Genomic DNA, 22,513 nt, shown 5'->3' with positions numbered 1-22,513 from the left:
GGGGATTCGAACCCGCCACCTTAGGTGTACGTGGCTGGCGCCTTAGCTCTCTAGTTATTAAAGCATTAAGTACTGACTAATAAAGTACCAAAAAGAGTCTTAGCCTAATTGTAAAATCTTGTCAAAGTATAATTTTCATATTTTTACAGCTGCTGATGGCATATTCCTCACGCTCATCACAGATAAAACTTGACCCCTAATTTGTGTTTGATATTCCTTATAAGGGAAATGTAATCAAGAATTAGTACCACACACAGATGCTACAAAAACACTGTACTATTATAAGCCAAAAATAAATATTTATATAATAAACCAATGAACAAAATTGTTAAAAAGATAGGCAATATAATCTCTCAAAATATTGTTATGTATTGTATTTATACTTTAGAAAACTACAAAGTATATTCATATTTATGAACCTTGTAAGCATTTCAATCAAGAGTCCATAAAGTAGATTAGATAAGAACTATTTTACTCTCCGAGAAAACTAAAATTTAGAATAATTGCATTACTTGCTTTAATATAAGACGAATAAATGGTAGAACCAAGAAAAAAAAATCTAGGTTTCCCAATAACTAGTTATTCCACTATCTGTAATATACACGTTAAGTTTTACTTTACCATTTCCTCCCAAATTGTTCACATTATTTCTACACTTCCTCAAACAGAACTTAATTAAGCTCAGCATTCTTTTACATCTAGTAATAATCACAACATGCACACTATCATTATGCCCAAGTGGTACCTACCACCACTGACCACTGATGACCATGTTCCCCCCGAGGGACTGGTCCTTGCCACTGGAGGAGTAGCTGCTTCACTTGGCGGGTTGTGTGATACAAATTCTAAGCCACTGGAAATGGAACCCCTCCCGGCAGAAACTCTGTGATTTCGAGGGTGTCGCTGGGCCTTTGGGGACATCCTAGGAGGCCCTAAGAAAGAAACAGTGAATATCACATAAATGCCACTCTGTCCGTCAATACTATTTTTCTGCTAAATACAAACTAACTCTCTTGCTCTCTCTCTCTCGCACTTACTCTATAGTTCTTCCTTGTTTTTAAGGAAGAAAAAGCTATATATGTACATTTGGGGGGGCATACTAACTTTTTTCAAAATTATATTGTGGAATGCCACCAAGTTTTATAAATAAATTTTATTTCACTTTATTTTTAAAGAAAGGGAGGAATGAAGTTGGTGGTCAGAAATTAAACAAGATGTTATAGCTCTTCAAAGTATAGTAACAATCTGTTTTACTTATGTCTATTATTTGTAGGCATATAAAAATAAAGAAATATAATAGCATAAACAGAAGTTATGGCTACATGATGAAATAATTTTTACTTTACCACCCCCTTAATTGTCCACAATACATTACTTCTATAATAGCAAAAAATAAATTTTTGCACTGTAGGCTATTAATCTCCATACTATATATCCTCGGTATTGTACCATTGAAATATATGTATATACTGTTCTTAAATGTTTCCAAAATCTTAGTTTATTACCTCTTCGAACTGATTATGAATTTTATAATTCATGGCTTAAAACAGTCTTCAACTACAAGCAGTTTCTTACACTCGACAGGTTGTAAGCTGAAAATTCTATGATGCATGACTTGTGAGACAAACATAACTGACATGTGGGGAAGAAATTTGCACTATTTGAAGAGTCAAAATTCTACAGCATTGATTCTACTACTCCATTAGTGATTTCTGTTTCTAAAGCAGTCTGCTATCCACTAACCAAACTGTCAAGTGAAAACAATGGATATAATGGGTTTCACCACAGAAGTGTGATAGTGCTAACACTCAGCAAAAACATTCTTTTTTTTTTTTAAAGAGAGAGAGTCTCACTTTGTTACCCTCAGTAGTGGGCCATGGCATCACAGCTCACAGCAACCTCCAGTTCTTGGGCTTAGGGAATACTCCTGCCTCGGCCTCCCAAGTAGCTGGAACTATAGGTGCCCACCACGAAGCCCAGCTATTTTTTTTTTTTTTTTGGTGTTGTTGTAGTTTGGCTGGGGCCAAGTTTGAACCCATCATCCTTGGTTTAAGGGGCTGGCACACTACTCACTGAGCCACAGGTGCTGCCCCCCAGCAAAAACATTCTTAATGTCAAAGTTAAGGCTCCTCATTCCCACTCTGCTGCCAAACTCTCTGGAACTTCAACTTGATATGTGTTCCCAATAGAAATTTAATCATGGATATGATATTTAAAAGAATAAAAGTTATAATTTTCTTTCTTTTTTTTTTTTTTTTTTCAGACAGCATCTCAAGCTGTTGCCCTGGGTAGATACTGTGGCGTCACAGCTCACAGCAACCTCAAACTCTTGGGCTTAAGTAATTCTCTTGCCTCAGTCTCCCAAATAGCTAGGACCACAGGTACCTGCCACAATGCCTGGCTATTTTTTTTGTTGTTGCTGCAGTTGCACTTGTCATTGTTGCTTTAGCCAGCCTGAGCTGGATTTGAACCCATGAGCCTCAGTGTGTGTGGCTGGTGCCCTACCCACTGAACTATGGGGGTTGTCTATAATTTTCAACTGGAGATAATTTATCATCTCCAAATAATTCAGAAGGAATAGTTCTGTGTCAATAGTCCATGGACAGTTCTTGCATCTTAATTTAGTAAAGATGTTCAATTACTACTGGTCATGTTTTATCTAATATATTATTATACAAATATCACTTATTCAAATGATTAAATGTAAGAAATATTTCAACAGAATTTAACTTTGATTTCAGTTACCACTAATAAAGACATTTTTGAGCAAAGAAGTCAACCTTAAAAATCAGTAAAACTTGCTGTTCAAAGTTAGACACTTCAGTCAAGGTCATGACCTGCCCACATAGATGGCGATTATTTATTTAATTAAGTAGCCTAGCACTTACACATAAAGTTTATGAGTCCTAAAATTAGTTATATCAATTGTGATTGTAATGAACAAATCAGATTAAAAATTTGATACAAATATTCTAAACAAATATCAAAAGGATATTATCAGTCACAAAAATTTAATTTGTGAATGGTATTTAAATTAAGATGTTCTACAACACCTATGTATTTGATCTAGTAATGGTAGATTAAACATCAACTATAAATAAGAATTATAACATTTTATTCTAATTTTAGACAAGGAAAAAATAAATACCTAAGCACTTAAATTCATAACTAGTTTTTAATCAATAATTTTATCTAGATCAAGGAATTCTCCCAAATTAAGCAGTGTTTCACAACATATAATACTGCAAAGCTAACTTTTGAAAATTACTCAATTAAATTCAGAATTCCCTTTAGGCATGCTAACAAACTATTGAAATCTAAGGGCAGACATGCAGCTTAGCTATAAGAGATGTCACTCTCAAAAAGCCCCTAAAATACCATTCCTGGCTGTGACCAAGAAAAAGGTTCACTAAGACCATGGTCAAGGAGCTATAAAACAATGGATTCTACAAAAGTCTAATACTAGGTAAAGAAAGGTCATTCATTTACTATTAACCACTGTATACGCTATCAACTAGGAGGGAGAAGACCACAGGGTAGACCTTTCCAGGTTTTTTGGAGCTATAATGGACCATCATTACTAAGCAGAGATAAATTCCCTTTATTACATTTCAAGATAGTTCATAGCTTCACATAGCATTTATCAAATTTTTCTCTAATGAACAAAAGGTTAATAGAAATAGTTTTAATAAACTAAAGTTAAAACACAGAAATTATAGGTTATTAAATAATGAAGAGGAAACTATTTTGTAATTATAAACTCACATAGGAGTTAAACAAAGACAAAAACATGAACAAATTGTGGTATTGTACCTTCTGAAGACATGCGTTTAGGCATAGTAGAGACAGGAGCTGGAGAACCATGAGCAGAGGGGTGAGACGGGGGTCTGGATGGCCGCGAGGGGGGCCTGGAGGGCGGCCGTGTAGGGGTGGCTGCCCGAGGTGGAAGAGAGTTGGGACCTGACTGGTAGCGAGAAGGTGGGCGAGAGGAAGGAGATGGGCAAGGCGATGGCCAGGGAACACCTGACAGAACAAATGATATGAAGGAAAGTATAAAAACTAAAGAAAAAAATGAGGGAAAAAAGTAAACAGAAAAAAAAGTAAAATGACAAAAATGATCTCTTGTACATTTTAACCCTTTGAGGACAGTCATTTGATTTGTGATAAGTTTTAGCATAACTTAACTGACATCAATTCACATTTCACTTTAACCTCCTTAAAATTAAGTCCATTTAAATGAATACACGTTCCCAAAGGGTTAATTAGGATCTACACGTAGTATTGAAGAAGACAGTTAAGACTTCACCTATTAATCCTGCTTCTATAAATGTTTCTCCATAATCAATTGTTAAAAGGAATAACATATACTAGATAATTTCACACAATAGATCACAATAATTCCTACTCAGAAATAAGATTATTTACTGTGTCAGTTTTAGCTTTGAAACACAATGAAAATAAAAGCAGTGGTGATTACATCCAATTAGACATGCTGGTTCCTTACAATCATCTATTATTTTCATCAAGTTTATATTTGAACCTAAGGTTCAGTTTGAAATCTCATTAAGTCCCATTTAAGTAGAAACAAAATATCACTTCCATTATTTTCTAGAATCACAAGAATAACAAAGTTAAATTAATATTGACTGCTCTTTCAAAATAAAAACCACTTGATCTCATTAAATTAGAAAAGGGGAGGGCTTTCTAAGTAATTTATGCAATTAAACATGTATGTAAGGGACTGCTTAATAAACAATCTAACTACAAAGCAGTCACCAAATAAATTGATACTGGTGGATATGCACAGGTCAAAATAGGGCTAAGAGTTAATGTTATAAATCACTTACCTTAATCTTAGCAAAGAGTCCAGGTCTCCTCTCCATAGGGTTCCACACACTTGAGTATCATATATTTCCCATCCCCCTTCAGGATTTTTACTTTGAAAATTCTGTTCATAAACAACTAAAAATCCTTACTCAGTGAGCAAAGAAATTTCACCCCCAATACTAAGTACAGAAAATACTCAAGAGTGTTCATTTGGAGAGGAATTCTGGAGAAGAAACTCAAAGAAAACAAATGAAATTGGAAACTTTAAGTGTTCTCTATTTTTATCTAATTTTCCAAACTTAAATACTTAAAATTGAATGTATACTCTTTTCCCATAGTAACATACTATTGTTATTATTAATTACCATATTTCCATATCATTGAGAGTCAGTATATCTGACTTACATTAAAGACTCATAACCTATGATTAAGAATCAACCTAGGTTTAGAAGTAAAGTATTTTCCCACTAAAGATGCAAGTTTCTTTTACTTCAGTTGTTTTAACTATAACATCCACTTTTAGACCAAGAGTAGTAGTTACTGTTGTTGCTGTTTGAGACAGGGTCTTGCTCTGTCACCCAGGCTAGAATGCAGTAACATTACAGCTCACTACAACCATGAACTCAGTGGGCTCATGTGATCGTCCTGCCTCAGACTCCTGAGTAGCTAGGATTACAGGCATATATGGCCAGGCACAACTAATTTTTCTATTTTTTGTAGAGACTGGGTCTCAGACTGGTCTTGGAACTCCTGGCCTCAATCCTCTCACCTCAGCCCCTAAAATGCTAGGGCTATAGGGGTGAGCCACTGCACCTGGACAATTTTATTAAGCATATTTCTCTTGTCATTTTCTTCACATGACTCTTGGTCATGTCTTAGAAGTTATCTTAAATCATTTTTTGAAGTAAGCAGAATATATAAACAGTTAAATGAAAAGGAATCTGTTCACCACTGAGTGTCTCATATGGGTTAGACTACTCCATGTAAATTATATCTAAATAATTTTATTATCTAGTGTTTTTACAATTGAGAACCTATTCAAAGTTTCCAATTTCTTTATATGTGGAGTGTTTTTTGGCCAGGTGAATGTCCTTGGGTTAAATTTAGCACTTTATCTTAATATGAATATTTCATCACAGTAAATATTGTATATGCCCATGACTTATACAATGTTTTACTAATTTTATTTCCACAAAAGCAAATTTTAAATAATGCTGAAGTAAAAACTACTAGACAAAAATCATTAAAGGTATATACATTCTCATCAATATTTAAACTGTTTTAAGTATTTATAAAACTATATATTTCATCAGTGACATTGACAAATTTGGTTAAAATACTTGCCTCCATTAACTACTCTTTGGTCTGAACCAGAATTTGGGTTGAAATCTGAAGTGTGAGTAGTGGATCTTGATGGCATGGAGCCTGATCCAGGCTGGCCCATACGCGGTGAATTCTGTCTCCCACTTCCCCAGGATATGACTTCTCTATTTCTTTGTCCAGGAGGAATATATTTATTTTCCCTGAAAATGAGAGATCCTCTAAATCATTTTATCCTTAAAGGTATCAGACCAATGAAAAATATCTAAAAGGAATTTGGGCAGAAGGGAATGCTTGCTATAAAAAAGATTAACACTTAACCAAACTGCCTCCATTCCTGGATGGCCCATTCCTGTCTTTCCCTGTGTTTTAGCCTCTGGCCTTTCCCTTCCCTTAGATCAGTGATTCTCAACCTTCCTAATGCTGCAGCCCTTTAATACAGTTCCTGTGGGTCACAGTTGAGAACCACTGCCTTAGATTCTCTTCCTAAGTCCGAAGTTTAACAGATGTGTTCATTCTCACTCACCTTTCTATGTCTGATTCTATCAATCATGGTCTGTCTTCTTAAAATTTCTGTCTTTGGCTTTCTCAACTTTATTTTCTCTGAGATTTCCTTTCTTGCTAGCTGTTGTTTTTTTCTGGCTGCAATATCAGCAATATTGATGAATCCCAAAAACTGCATTGCCAGTCCCATAATCTCAACATCTCTGACTGGAAATGTCAATTCAAACCAGACTTTAAGCAATGATTACCTTCAAGATAGGCTGTACCTCTTATTCTATCAAACATGTAGCAAGTTTTTCTCAACATGTTTATGAATAAATCAAAGACGCACAAGCCTCTCAAATGCAATAAATTGCACAGAGTCATCAAACCTGTTCCATGTTTCCTATCTCCATTCTCAGTATAATCATTAATTCACATAGTTGTTAACAATAAACCTCAGGGTCATCCCTGGTTTTTCTCACCTTTCTTCCCTTTTTTTTTTTTTTTTTTTTTTGAGACAGAGTGTATGTTGACCTCAGTAGAGTGCCGTGGTATCACAGCTCATAGCAACCTCAAACTCTTGGGCTTAAGCGATTCTCTTGCCTCAGCCTCCCAAGCAGCTGGGGCTACAGGCGCCCCCCACAACGCCTGGGTATTTTGTTGTTATAGTTGTCAAGTGTTATTTAGTTGGCCCAGGCTGGGCTCAAACCCACCACCCTCAGTGCATGTGGCTGGTGCCATAACCACTGTGCTATGAGCACCAATCCAGTTTTTCTCATCTTCTTATCACTAGCTTTGGTCTAGGTGGTTATTAAGCTCTGACAGGTGAACTATTTCAATTCCCTAACTAGTCTTTGTGTTTTAGCAAGTCTTCAATGTCCCAGGGTTTATTGACCCCATCCACTGCCCACAGGGTACTGCGAAGCATGACACACACAGTCCTTCAACTACCTGACCTCCTATCACCAACTGCCACCACTATACCCAAAGGAGACCCTATGTTCCACTTACATGAAACAACCATTCCTTTCCTGAACTGGCAAAGTTCTCTCATACAGCCATGCCACCATACATGACTTTTCATCAGGTGAGAAATTCTTCCCTTGTACTCCTCACAGAGTGGCAGATAGACTCTATCCTGTTATCACGTCACCTCCTCAGTGAGGCTTTTATCTGACTTCACAGGCTATGTTAGTTCCCCCATGGAACTATACTTCCAATGCACCTTTAATTGAGCAAATCATATTATACTGTTATATTACATGTGTCCCCCCACCTGTTCACAATTCTTTAACAAGCTCAGCAAGACCTTGTGTTGCTTACTGTTGTATATACAACACTTGCCTCTACAGAGCTGACTCTCAAAAAATAATTTCCAATATTAACATAAGCTTTTCTCATAGAATCTTAAACCAAATTCCATTTGCATACTCTACCTAACCTACATTAAAGGAAGAGGAAATATAATAATAATAATACACCTTCTCACACAGACCTTGAGTTGTGTATCCAAAATACTGCATCATGATTTCCTTTAAATACCTAGTATTTATGTTGTGCCCCTCACGTTCGCTGGAATTTCTCTGAACTGCCGTGTATTTTTCTTCCTCGCTCCTATCATCATTTTCCAGGGCCACCCGAGCTTTGTACTGGGCACTTGATTCAATTTCTTCTGCTAACTGGTTTGCCCTTGCTTCCCGTTTTAAAAATTCTTCTGAGTTATCCCTTTCTAAGGGTACCCTGAAACATGAGGAAAAGAAAAGCAAAGTGAATATTTTAAAGTTATACTTTATATATCTGTTGCAGTCAACTATTAAGAAAGTTTAAAGATTAGAATACTGATAAAACTGGAAGTTATGGAGATCTGTTAATTTATAGATCAGAATTTGAATTTTTTTGTTATCCTTCCCATAAAGGAATATATTTCAAAAACTGATTACACTGACTGTCCACTTAATCTCTACCATTTCAGATTTAAGCATTCTTACAACTTAAAAAAGAAAACAAAAACAAAATTTATTTAGAGCATAAAAATAGGGTATAGGTATTCTCTTCCTCCCCTTTTTGAGACAGGGTATTATATTGTCACCAGGCTGGAATGCAGCAGCACAACTGGAGCTCACTACAGCCTTGAACTCCTAGACTCAAGTAGTCCTACTAGCTTAGCCTCTCAAGTAGCTAGGACTACAGGCATGCACTATCATGCCCAGCTAATTGTTCTAATTTTTTTGTAAAGATATGGTCTTACTATGTTGTTCAGGTTGACCTCAAACTTCTTTGCTCAACTGATTCCCCCCACTTCAGCCTCCCAAAGTGCTAGGATTACAGGCCTGATCAACCACGCCTTGCCTATTCCCTTTTTTTTCTTTTTTGAGACAGAGTCAGTTTCAGTCACTCTGGGGTTGAGTGCCATGGAGTCATAGCTCACAGCAACCTCCAACTCTTGGGCTCTAGTGATCTTCTTGCCTCAACCTCCCAAGCAGCTAGGACTACAGGCACACACCACAACACCTGGCTAGCTTTTTATTTTTCAATAGAGACAGGGCCTCACTCTTGCCCAGGCTGGTATTGAACTCCTAAGCTCAGGTAATCCACCCTCCTCGGCTTCCTAAAGAGCTACGATTACAGGCATGAGCTACTTCGCCTGGCCTCCTGTTCCCATTCATAAGGGGGATTTATCAGCCTCAGTAATAACAGAAAAGCTCACATAGCAGTTTAACTGAAAATCTAACTGAAACATTTATTCAACATGATAATTTAAATAGATGAAAATAAATGACAGAAAGCACTAAAATATAAATAAACTTTTTAAACTTACGTATATGAAGATAAACTGCTATCATATGTAGACACTACACCATAATTTTCTTCATTATATCGAAACATATCATTGGGATCCCATCCATTAGACTAGAAGAAAATGAAGCCCATTTTTCAAAATGACAAAGTATTTGTCTTCTTTAATTCAGTTATAATTACTAACTAAATCTAATTTTGGTTATGGTTCCATTCTAGCAAAATCAAGCAAACTAGAAAATAGGCAAAAATTTCCTTTAAAAATGTTTTAAGGAAAATCTTTTCTTCTGTAACAGCCCCTCATATTTGTAAATAACTATACAACACAATCATTTGGGAGGTTATTAAGAAAGTTTAGAACATTTTAATTACTTTATAAAATATGAGCCTACAGACCAAGGTTCTCTGTAAGGCAGACACACCTATATTTACCTGACACCTTCTTGAGATCACTGATCATCAGGTCTGTAGGGACAGAGGGTGCTTTTCAACAACCAAAAATACTTCCAGTGTTTAGAGGAAGGAAGGCAGAAGCCAAACCTTTTCCTAGTGTACCACCATTTGGAGGTAGGGGGACAGTCAGAGTACTAGGTCTCTGCCTCTCCTTCCTCCTAGAAATGCTCAAAGGGAAGGCAGCATAAAACATAGGCAGTCACTGGCCAAAGTCATAAGAGCTAGGTTTTAAAACTGGTTTTGCCATTAGCAGTTATGGGACCTCAGCAACATCAATTCTGGATCTCACTGTCCTAACTTCAGTGTAGATAACTCTACAACCTATGGGAAACTACAGAAGATTACCACTCTCTAAAGCTAGGCTGCATTCTTTAATCTGTAAGATTCAACCAACAGGGGTAAAAGATGGAAGTATCTTCACTGGTGAATATTAAAGTCTCTCTAATGTTTTTAACTCCTCTCTTTAAAGCCTCACTGGTGAAAAAGAGTAAAATCCAGCACAAAGCCATATCCCATCCCAGGAAAGTAGACACAGCATCATCTAAGCAATGCTGATGGCAACCTCAACACTAAGACTTGCTTTAAAATTAACTTGTCTGGCTTGGCACCTGTAGCTCAGTGGTTAGGGCATCACCACATGCACCAGGGCTGGTGGGTTTGAACCCAGCCCAGGCCTGCCAAACAACAATGACAACAACAACAACAAAAATAGCCAGGCACTGTGGTGGGTGCCTGTAGTCCCAGCTATTCGGGAGGCTGAGTCAAGAGAATCACTTAAGCCCAAGAGTTTGAGGTTGCTATGAGCTGTGTCCCCACAGAACTCTACTGAGGGCCACATAGTGAGACTCTTTCTCAAATAATAATAATAATAATAATGATAATAGAAAATAAAGTTCACTTGTCAACCTTGGATCCTTCTGTGCTACTCAAGTAGGTTATAATGTAATTGGTGCCACTAAAGCTACTTCTCCAGCCTAACACAAGGCAAAAAATCAAAGTTGCCTATGAAGGCTTTAAAATTTTAAGCAATCCTGTATATAAAATGTTCTATGTAAAAATTTCCTAGTACTTTTAACATTTTCTTAGGCAGAAGTCCCGATCAGCTTTTAAATAAAAATTCAAACAGGATTTTTTTTTTTTTTTGAGACAAGAGTCTCATTATGTCACCTTTGGTAGCGTGCTGTGGCGGTACAGCTCACAGCAACCTCAAACTCTTGGGCTTAAACAATTCTCTTGCCTCAGCCTCCCAAGTAGCTGGGACTACAGGCACCCACCACGATGCCCAGCTATTTTTCTGTTGTTGTTGTCATTGTTGTTTGACAGGCCCAGGCCAGGTTTGAACCCATCCAGCCTGGGTGCATGTGGCTACCACCCTAACCACTGAGCTACCAGGGCCAAGCCCAAACAGGATCTTCTTATTCTGAAATTAACTTCTTTTTTTTTTTTTTTTTGGGAGACAGAGCCTCAAGCTGTCCCCCTGGGTAGAGTGCCATGGCATTACAGCTCACAGCAACCTCCAACTCCTGGGCTCAAGCGAGTCTCTTGCCTCTGCCTCCCAAGTAGCTGGGACCACAGGCGCCCGCCACAACGCCCGGCTATTTTTTGGTTGCAGCCGTCATTGTTGTTTGGCGGGTCCGGGCTGGGGATTCGAACCTGCCACCTTAGGTGTACATGGCTGGCGCCTTAGCCGGTTGAGCTATAGGAGCCGAGCCGAAATTAACTTCTTCTTTTAATAAACCTTAAGTACCTTTCTATATTGGAAAGCTTAATTTAATTTTTTTTTAAGTCTCAACCCTATTGCCCAGGCTGGAATGCAGGGGAGGGATCAGAGCTCGCTCAAAATCCTAGGCTTAAGCAATCCTACTGCCTCAGCCTCCCAAGTACCTGGGACTAGAGGCATGAGCCACCATGCCCAATTAAGCATTTGAAATATACATGATATAGTCAGGTGTTGTGGCAGGTGGTAGCAGTTCCAGCTACTTGGGAAACTGAGGCAAGAGGATCACTTGAGCAGAAGTTTGAGTTTGCTGTGAGCTATGATGCCATGACATTCTACTAAGGGCAACAAAGTGAGGCTCTGTTTCAAAAAAAAAAGAAGGAAGGAAGGAATATATATGTGTGTTAAGAGAAAAGCAAAAAACAGTATGTGACAAGAAGTATTTTAGAAACAGGTTTTTGATCATGATCACAATTTAAGCCCAAGAAACTTACATAATGCTTTAATTCTAATGTAACCTAATTACTTATCCTTTTTTTTTTTTTTTTTGGAAATGGAGTCTCACTCTGTTACCCTCAGTAAAGTGCTATAACCATCATAGCTCACAGCAACCTCCAACTCTTAGGCTCAAGCAATCCTCTTGCCCCAGCCTCCTGAGTAGCTGGGACTATAGGGACCCACCACAATGCCCACCTACTTTTTCTGTTTTTAGGAGAGATGGGGGCCTCACTCTTAATAATGCTGGTCTTAAACTGAGCTCAAGCTATTCTACCTGTCACAACCTCCCAGACTGCTAAGATTACAAAGATGAGCCATTGCACCCAGCCCTAATTATTTCTTTCTTTTTTTTGGTCTCAAGTTGTTGCCCTAGGTAGAGTGCTGTGGCATCATAAGTCACAGCAACCTCCAACTTGGGCTCAAGTGATCCTCTTGCCTCAGTTTTTCTTTTTTTCATGAGACAAAGTCCCACTATGTCACCCTGGTAGAGTGCCATGGTGTCACAGCTCACAGCAACCTCAAATTCTTGGGCTTAAGCAATTCTCTTGCCTCAGCCTCCCAAGTAACTGGGACTACAGGTGTCCGCCACAATGCCTGGCTATTTTTTTGTTGCAGTTATCACTGTTGTTTAGCCGGCCCATGTGGAGTTCGAACCCGCCACCCTTGTTGTATGTGGCTGGCACAGTAACCACTGTGCTACGGGTACCAAGCCTTGCTTCAGTTTTTCTATTTTTAGTAGAGATGGGGTCTTGCTTTTGCTCAGGCTAGTCTTTAATTCATGAGCTCATGTAACTATCCACCTCGGCCTCCCAGGCTGGGATTACAGGCATGAGCCACCTTGCCCAGCCCCTATTTATCTTAATAATGAATACATTGTCTTCCTCAGATAAGAAGCCTACAGTGTCTGACTTTGACCCTATCTCTAAGTAAAGTCAACAATTACAACACAGCTCAGCGCCTATAGCTCAACCGGCTAAGGTGCCAGCCATGTACACCTAAGGTGGCGGGTTCGAATCCCCAGCCCGGACCCGCCAAACAACAATGACGGCTGCAACCAAAAAATAGCCGGGTGTCGTGGCGGGTGCCTGTGGTCCCAGCTACTTGGGAGGCGGAGGCAGGAGACTCGCTTGAGCCCAGGAGTTGGAGGTTGCTGTGAGCTATAATGCCACGGCACTCTACCCAGGGGGACAGCTTGAGGCTCTGTCTCAAAAAAAAAAAAAAAAACAATTACAACACAACTTTCCTTAGGCTGCCTTATTCTACATAGTGTTAAAGTAAAACACACTGTTATTTCTCCTGGTTTTCCATTTAAATTTATAAGTTGATTATTATAATTTATTTCAATCACAAAGAAATAATTCATCAGCATCCATAAGAACAGACTGCACTCCTACTTAACCCTTATACGGAAAGTAACCAAATACACCATTTTTCTTTATTTATTGCCTGGGAGAAAGTCTCCATTTACACAATGTAACTGCTGCTCTAAACAAATTCACTACAACAAAAATACACTTAAATTAAAACCAAGTGATTGGATGTCACATGCATACCACACTGACCCCAGAGTATGTTACAAATCACAAATATTTTACTTACCACGTCATTTTCCAAAGCTTCCATTTCCTCATTGGTTGTGAGTTCCCCTGCATCCCAGGGCTCCAGGTCCTTCTCTTTATGTTCACCATTCACTTTAGCACTGATAGCAGAGTCAGTAAAAGCATCTGCAAAGGATTGCTTTGGTTGAATGTACATACGCCCAGTAACTGGCTATACTAATATACACATAAATTATTAACTGATATATATGCTTTTAAAAAGTTATGAGAACTGAACTTTACATAATTGTTTAACTTAAAATCTAACAAAAGCATTTATTCACATAATTTTAAGTTAATGAAAAAGAATGACAAATGCACAAAAACAAAAGCAAACTTAAAACTTATGTATCATGAAGATAAGAAGCTGCTAACTAAACTGATATAGAAAAAAAACCACTCACAACAGTACACTTTCAAATTTAATTTAGTAAATGGCATCACAGTTGATTACCAGTAAAGGTATTTTCTACTCATATAACTTTAAGCCATTTGAAACATATTTTAATGTACTCACACAACTCATTAAATTCTTTTTTAAATGACTTGGTGATTTTATGCAAATAAAGAACAGTTATAAATATCTTCTTTCTTCCTCTTAATTCATTAAATTCTATTACAGAAAATTACTCTGTGCCATTTCAGAAGTGACTGAGATTTTTTTTTTTTTTTGGCCAGGGCTGGGCTTGAACCTACCACCTCCGGCATATGGAGTCAGTGCCCTACTCCTTTGAGCCTACAGGCACCGCCCAGTGACTCAGAAATTTTATATCAATCCACCTGAAACAAGATCCTCTTTTATTTAACGGATCCACCAATAAGATATACCTCCAGAGTGCTTATAGCCAAATATATGTATACTTTTTAAAATTTTCCAAATCCACACTTATAAGCAGGGGTCAGTATCCTAACATATTCTCTATTAGTAAGTAAAGCCATTTTAGTTCAGCCCATCACAGAACCCACTTTTTCCTATCACAGAACCCACTTTTTCCTATAACCACTCTGGTACAGAGTTCAGGCCCAACAGTATTGCCTGTAGGTTCCATTATGATGTTCTCACTTATTTGTGTCCTCCTCTCTTCTATGCATATTACTGAAGACCACTGGCTTATAAGAGCAAACATATCAGCTGACCATACTGCTATCTGCCAAAGGAAATTTTTTCTAGTTGGGAGTTAGGAATCAGCTAAATAAAGGTCTATTTGGGAATGACAGCATTATGAAATGCTTTTTAGATATAGGCTTGCACTTAAATTCCTCGGCCTACAGGGTAGCTAGCACCTACCAACCACTAGAGAGTAATACTTCTGCCAATCTGTCTCTGCTGGAGAGTATAGGCTCCCAGCAACTGTGCCCTCATGTGCCCTCATCCTTATTGCAAGCTGTCATCAAGGTATCAACAGCTAAACACACTTCTTCAAAAGAGACAATTCCAGAAGGACTTTTGATTTTGCCTTGCTTCTATAACTGTCACTGTTTCCCAAATGGGCAAAGTGATGCCCATTCAAGCCTACTTCATCAAGGTGATGAAACTTCAAGCCTACTTAACTCTAACCTTGTCTCATGCCAACCTAGGAGATGGGTGGGTGAGGATGTGTATGAATGCATACTTTATTAGGGAATAAAAGTACCACTGCTCTTCTGTGTTTAGCTCCCAGCTTCACCCAGCAGCACAGCTCTCACTGCTAGCAATTCTAAGAGCCAAGAGTGTGCCACAGAAGATTCCCAGAGCAACAGGCCTTAGTTAGGGCAGAGACAACATTTTAGAAACGCTAGTTCTAAGAGATCAAAGCTGGGTTCCCAACATCCCTATCTTCGGCCATTCATGGCCTTTAAAAACCTGGCTTTGATACTAACCTGAATCAAGCCCTATTCTACATCATCTTAAAGTTATGTGAATTGCTGATCAAAATTAATTTACTCATGTATAATTTCAAGAATGTAAATGTTCCATGAAAACATCAAATAACTTACATTAGATTCCTAAAATTCCTTTAATTTTTACAAAACTAGAAACAGAAAACTAGACTATTGGAAAAATTCCAAACTAGTCACATCATCTTCTGCAAGAAGCAACCGGATGGTTAATTTATATATGAGATCCTACTCATGCTCTAATCATACTAGTTTTTTAAAAGCATACATTTAAGTAAAGGATTTATTTAGATAGAAACCCAGCATTAGAGATAACAGTGTTTTTATTCAAGAAACTAAAGCTCAAAGCAGCTTTTGACTTGTATAGCATTACATGAACAAAATTTTTCTCATTGCAAGTGTTGTGTGTGAATGTGGAAGTGTTTAGAAAGGACTAGAGACTGACCCAAGCTGTCCTCAAATCAAAAGTTCAAATGCTGGATAAGGTGTAGTGGCTCACACCTAGAAATCCTAGTACTCTGGGAGGTGAAGGAGGGTGGACTGCTTGAACTCAGAAGTTTGAGACCAGGGCGGCATCTGTGGCTCAGTGGGTAGGGTGCCAGCTGCGGCGAAACTGCAACAAAAAAATAGCCAGGCATTTTGGCGGGCGCCTGTAGTCCCAGCTACTTGGGAGGCTAAGGCAAGAGAATGGCCTAAGCCCAGGAGCTGGAGGTTGCTGTAAGCTGTGTGACACCACGGCACTCTGTGATAAAATGAGACTCTGTCTCTAAAAAAAAAAGAAGTTTGTGAATAGCCTGAGCAACAGCGACACCTCTGTCTCTACAAAAAATAGAAAAATTAGCTAGGTCTCTTGGTGGGCTTCTATAGTCCCAGCTACTCAGAGGCTGAGGCAAGAGGATTGTTTGGGCCAGAGTTTGAAGTTGCTGTGAGCTAGGCTGATGTCATGGCACTCTACCTAGGGCAATAGAGTGAGACTCTGTCGCAAAAAACAAACAAACAAAAAAAACCCAAATGCATACACAAAAACACATAGCTTAAATATGTTTTTATGTTATTATTCTAAACAAAATCACACACACACACACAAAACCCCAAATGGGAGCTGTTCTGGAAAAGCAAGCTAAAATTTAACTGTGCATAATTTAGATTGTTTTAAAAGGCCTTCTTTTTTTTTTTCTTTTTTTAAATTTAGACAGAGCCTTTCTCTGTCTCTGGGGTTAGAGTGTCATGACTCAGCTCACAGCAACCTCAAACTGCTAGGGTCAAACAATCCTCCTGACTCAGCCTCCCACATAGGTAGGACTACAGGGACTTGCCACAATACCTGGTTAATTTTTCTGTTTTTAGTAGCAATGGGGTCTCATTTTGCTCAGGTTGGTCTTGAACTCCTGAAGAGATCCTCCTGCCTTAGCCTCCCAGAACGCTAAGACTATAGGGATGGGCTACTGTGCTCAGCTTTTTAAGGCCATTATTAAGTAATCAAACTTTTTTTTTTTTTTTTGAGACAGAGCCTCAAGCTGTCACTCTGAGTAGAGTGCCGCTCTGTCACAGCTTACAGCAACCTCATCTCCTGGGCTTAAGCGATTCTCTTGCCTCAGCTTCCCAAGTAGCTGGGACTACAGGCACCCACCACAATGCCTGCCTATTTTTTGGTTGTAGTTGTCATTGTTATTTGGCAGGCCTGGGCTGGATTCAAATCCACCAGCTCTTATGTATGTGGCTGGCACCTTAGCCGTTTGAGCTACAGGCGCCGAGCCAGTAATCAATTTTTTAAGGCTAAATTTTTATCATGTATCTTCTCTTTACAGTATCAGTCTAAGAAGGAATTAACTACACACATGTTGTTAGTTTATTTTTCTTGCAAGGCAGAAATGAGGAAAGGGAAAACACAAAAGTGTGATTCTAAAAAGAATGATATTCATTGACTTTAAAACTTCCTGAAAAGTGAGTTATTTTAAAGATAAGTAAAGGGTTAAGAGATAGATGTAAATAATTAGACACTCAGCACAAAATGAGGTTATAGTGACAGAACAATGCGGTAACCCTAGCCATAAGTTCTACATTTCAGTCTAACACTGTATCATTAGCTAGACAGAAACAAGATCTGGGTGTCCACTCTGCGCTGTTACCAACATCCACTATTTTAAAATCTGATTTGTTTTACAACTGTAAAATAAAATACTAGACATTTTATTAACAGCCAAATTTACATTTTTAAAAGACCACTTTTGATATTCAGTAGTTTAATGTGGCAACTAGGATTTCCGTGAAGTTTAGAAAAATCAACTGGCTATAACCTACACACAACTGTGGAAATCTGCATGCATTCTACCAATGTCAAAAGTCAAAATATATTAATTTTCCATATCTTCTATGGTAAGAAACAAAAGTAATAAAAGAGCAAGAAGCAAGAATATTAAAGTGACTATTAGAAAAGTGTTACCTGTTTCTGAAGGAACTACAGACATAGAAAGAAAAAGGAAAAACAATAAAAATTATCAGATGAGATGATTCATGTGCTTTAATTTACATAAGTTTCTAGACTAGAAGGAAAAAAATACGAGATTATCCTCCCCTCCCTCACCCCACCCTCTATCTACCCTCTCAATAGGCAAGCTTTCCACACCTTCCCATTTTAATTCTGGGCAGAAATTTTGTCTTCCTGGGCCAGTGGTGCCACCTCATAGTGATCAGAAAGTAATGTCTGAACCAATGTGTCGCTTCTGTGTGCCTCTCCCAGAGTACATATTCTACTCAACCTTTCCTTTACTTCTTAATCAATTCTCTGAAATATTATTCAAACTGTCTGAGAATATTTTAAAGGGCCAAAATAGTAGCCAAATAAAATGCTAGTGCTATAAATAAATACAGACTTAAAATTTGTGAAAACTACAAAATGACCAAAAAACAAGTGAAATAATCATTAATATCAGCCTGATTAACATCAGAAACCCTCAAAATGCCTTTGCAGAAAATTACCAAAATTCTCAGCTCCACATTTCATCTCAATTAAATCTACTTTTTTGCAAACACTGGCATTCCAGATAAGAAAATACTTATTTCATTATATTATTTTGATCAATTATTGCTAATGTAACATTTTTCCAGCAACTTTTAAAAATAGTTTCTGATATATCATCAGTTACATGTGGACCAATCTATACACTATAGAGTATCAATGATAGTGAGTGCCAACTTTGCAACTAACAGAGCACTGAATCATTTTTAGCATTTACCAAGTACCTACGATGTGCTGGTCATGAGTCCAAGTGCGGTAGGAATTAATATGTCACAAGGACAATCCTTGCTTTTTCCTGAAAGAGCTCCTGGATGTGGGTAGGTGAAACAAATCTTTTAGATTCTAATGCAAGGACTGCTAAAATATAATTACAAAGTTCTTGCTCTGTTCAAAGGCTCTGCCTTTAGAAGCGATAGCTGATCTAGGCCTTTGAGCAGAAATTAAGTAGTAAAGAGGTTCCAACATAGAGAATTAAAAATATGTGTACTTCTAACAGATTTCAAAGGACAGCCTAAGAGAAAAGGTTGTTTTGTTTTGTTTTGTTTTTCAGGGACAGACAGAGTATCACTTTATTGCCCTCGGTAGAGTGTCGTGGCGTCACACAGCTCACAGCAACCTCTAACTCCTGGGCTTAGGCAATTCTCTTGCCTCAGCCTCCCGAGTAGCTAGGACTACAGGCACCTTCCACAATGCCTGGCTATTTTTTTGTTGCAGTTTGGCCAGGGCTGGGTTTGAACCCACCACCCTTGGTATATGAGGCCGGCGCTCTACCCACTGAGCCACAGGTATCACCCGAGAAAGTTTTTTAATAAAGAAAATATGTATATAATCAGGCATTATGGTAGGCGCCTATAGTCCCAGCTACTTGGGAGGTTGTGGCAAGAGAATCGCCTAAGCCCAAGAGGTGGAGGTTGCTGTGAGCTATGACACCACAACTCTACCGAGGACAATAAAGTGAGACTGTTTCAAAAAAAAAAGTATAAACATTTTCTAAATTTTACACAAGTCCAAAGACTTCCCAGGGAAGTGGGACTAAGGGTCAGAGGGGGACTTTTCATTGTATACTCAAGTTAATTGTATACTATGAGAATATACAGCACCACGCACTATACAGATAATATTAAAGAATATAGATAAGGACTGGCTAAATCCTGTAATCCCAACATTTTAGTAAGCTGAGGTAGGAGGACTAGTTGAGGCCACGAGTTTGAGACTAGCCTGGAAAACCTAGCAAGACAACCTCTCTGGGCTGTCTTTGGTGAGGAGGGCCCCTGCAGAATTGTGGTCTATAACCCTGATACCTATTCTGTCTTACTGGTCTACCTTGTTGTCCTGCACCCTGGTTGTCAGTACCCTCCATCACGTCTCCCTGCACAGGACGGTTGGAATACTGTGGTCAATGCCCATAGGGCCTCCTTATGTAGTAAGACTAGCAAGACTTTCTCTATTTTTTTAAAAAAATTAGTTAGGCATGGTAGTGCATGCCTGTAAATCCTAGCTACTCAGGAGATGGAGCCAAAAGAATTGTTTAAGAGGGTTGGAGGCACAGGAGGGTTGGAATACTGTGGTCGACGCCCATAGGGTCTCCTCATGTAGTAAGTCTAGCAAGACTTTCTCAATTTTTAAAAAATATTAGTTAGGCATGGTAGTGCATGCCTGTAAATCCTAGCTACTCAGGAGATGGAGCCAAGAAGATCATTTAAGTCTAGGAGTTTATGGTTGCAGTGAGCTATGATGGTACCACTGTACTCCCTAGTCTGGGGGACAGAGTGAGATCTTGCCACAAAAAAGAAAAAACAAATCAAGTTGGAGATAAGAAACACAGTTAAGAGCCCAGGATATTTGGATAGGAACAACAAACCAAAGGGATAAGTGAAGAGGTACTATTGTTAGATGGGGGAGGAGTAGAGATACAAAGACAAAAGGGGACTGCAAAAAGATGGGGCAGCCAAGGGGAGCTCCAGATTAAAAATTCTTTTTTTTTATATCAAGCTGTAAACTTTTATTATAAATTAAAAATAAAGTTCTTAAAAATCTCAACTTGAGGCTCGGAGCCTGTGGCTCAAGTGGCTAAGGCGCCAGCCACATACACCTCAAGTGGCGGGTTCGACCAGCCCGGGCCCGCCAAACAACAATTATGGCTGCAACTAAAAAAAAAAAAATGGCTGGGCGTTGTGGCGGGTGCCTGTGGTCCCAGCTACTTGGGAGGCTGAGGCAGGAGACTCGCTTGAGCCCAGAAGTTGGAGGTTGCTATGAGCTGTGATGCCATGGCATTCTACCCAGGGGGATAGCTTGAGGATCCGTCTCAAAAAAAAAATAAAAATCTCAACTTGACCAGATATGAAATAATTTAAAAACCTTTAAAGGCATATTGAGAAAACCCGGGCTTTGTTAAAAAACACATTTGTTATTACAAAAAAAGGTTTCTTTAGGTAAAAATAATAAAAACTCCATGCTGCATGGATAATGCAGATAGTTCTAGTTATCTGGTCAACAGACAAAAAGCAAGCACTTAAGGTCTTCAGTTCCAATCTTTTGTTCATTTCTTATTGCTGGAATTTCATATTCGTTTCTTCTTGTTGGATGACTAAACTGGATGATGGTAGACATGGTAAGCCAGCCTTTACTCAGCCCCACCCTGCTCAGCCTCAGGAGCGGACGAATTCTCAGTTGGTGGATCGGCTGCTTTTGTCTCTTAGCCATCTTGTGGTTTAGGGTTTTCTCGGCGTCTACATTGGTAATTGAAGTTGGAACGGTACCGATGTTGAGGTGGCTGCTGACCTTGATTCTCTTTATCCTCTTCATTGCTGTCCTCTCTAGGCTGTCTTTGGTGAGGAGGGCACCTGCAGATTTGTAGTCTATAACCCCTGATACCTATTCTGTCTTACTGGTCTACCTTGTTCTCCTGACCCTGATTGTCAGTACCCTCCATCACATCTCCCTGCACAGGAGGCTTGGAATACTGTGGTCAACGCCCATAGGGTCTCCTCATGTAGTAAAAAGTGGGAACCTTCGCCTGAGGTAAGGCCAGCATTGTTGGGCCTGGCCTTCAGGAGCACTCTCCCTCCTTCTTTTCCCCGCTCTCACTATTCTGGTAATTCTGCTGGTAATTGTGTGGAGGACCCCTGCGATGTGGATAGCACCTATAATGGTTACGGTCTGATGCATATTTACTGCCTTGAACTGGAATTCCACCAGGGCCTGTAACATTTACTGCCTCTGCACCCTTTTCTCCTTCAACATCAAACTCCACAGTCACTCCATCTCCTACACTGTGAAGGTACTTCCTGGGGTTATTCTTTATAGCAGTCTGGTGTACAAATACATCTTCCTTGGTGTCATTCCTGTTGATGAAACCATATCCATTTCTTACACTAAACCATTTTGCTGTTCCCAAAACCTTCGTTCGGATGACCTTCTTGTCCCGACCGCCCGGGCCGCTGCCCAGCGCTGAGGGCGGGGGCGGCAGGCGGCTGCTGGGTCTCAGCCTCACTGCTCATGGGTTGCTGTGATGGTGACTGGGAGCAGCTGCAGCAGCTGCGGCTCCTCCCGATGTGTGATGGTAACTAAGCCAGCAGCGGTGGTGGGGTTGCTCAGGGCTCTCTGGGGTCCGCTCTCCATTCCCGCTAACGATTGAACTCAGGAATTCTTTTTTTTTTCTTAACTGAAACAGTCTCAAGCTGCTGCCCTGGGTAGTGCACCATGAAGTCATAACCCATAACGATCTATATAACTCTTGGGCTGAAGCGATCCTCTTGCCTCAGTTTTTCTATTTTTAGTAGGGAGGGGGGTCTTGCTTTTGCTCAGGCTGTCTCCAAGGGAGCTCAAGCAATCCACCTGACCTTGGCCTCCCAGAGTGCTAGGATTACAAGGCATGAGCCACAGAGCCTGGCCTGGATTAAGAATTCTTTTTTTTTTTTT

At 39.2% G+C, this 22,513-nt stretch overlaps 1 protein-coding gene and 1 pseudogene across 7 annotated transcripts in view; both read right to left on the bottom strand.

Moving 5' to 3' along the window:
- Positions 1–22,513, bottom strand: part of ATXN2 (ataxin 2) — a 151,023-nt gene that overhangs the window by 66,126 nt on the left and 62,384 nt on the right. For all 7 annotated transcript variants that reach the window (XM_023516870.1, XM_003795987.2, XM_023516871.1 and 4 more), the window contains exons 6-11: positions 13,697–13,821; positions 9,452–9,543; positions 8,176–8,373; positions 6,172–6,350; positions 3,814–4,023; positions 750–932 (exon numbers count right to left, since the gene is read on the bottom strand). In XM_023516870.1, the coding sequence (XP_023372638.1) occupies positions 750–932; positions 3,814–4,023; positions 6,172–6,350; positions 8,176–8,373; positions 9,452–9,543; positions 13,697–13,821 (987 nt within the window). The remainder of the gene's footprint in view (positions 1–749; positions 933–3,813; positions 4,024–6,171; positions 6,351–8,175; positions 8,374–9,451; positions 9,544–13,696; positions 13,822–22,513) is intronic.
- LOC105887591 lies at positions 21,216–22,262 on the bottom strand (annotated as a pseudogene).

This window comes from Otolemur garnettii, unplaced genomic scaffold (assembly GCF_000181295.1).
Source record: "Otolemur garnettii isolate 467f Iridium unplaced genomic scaffold, OtoGar3 scaffold00099, whole genome shotgun sequence".
NCBI classification, from domain to species: Eukaryota; Metazoa; Chordata; class Mammalia; order Primates; family Galagidae; genus Otolemur; species Otolemur garnettii.
The sequence above is the reverse complement of the archived record's forward strand: the minus strand, read 5'-3'. Positions and strand labels throughout refer to the sequence as shown.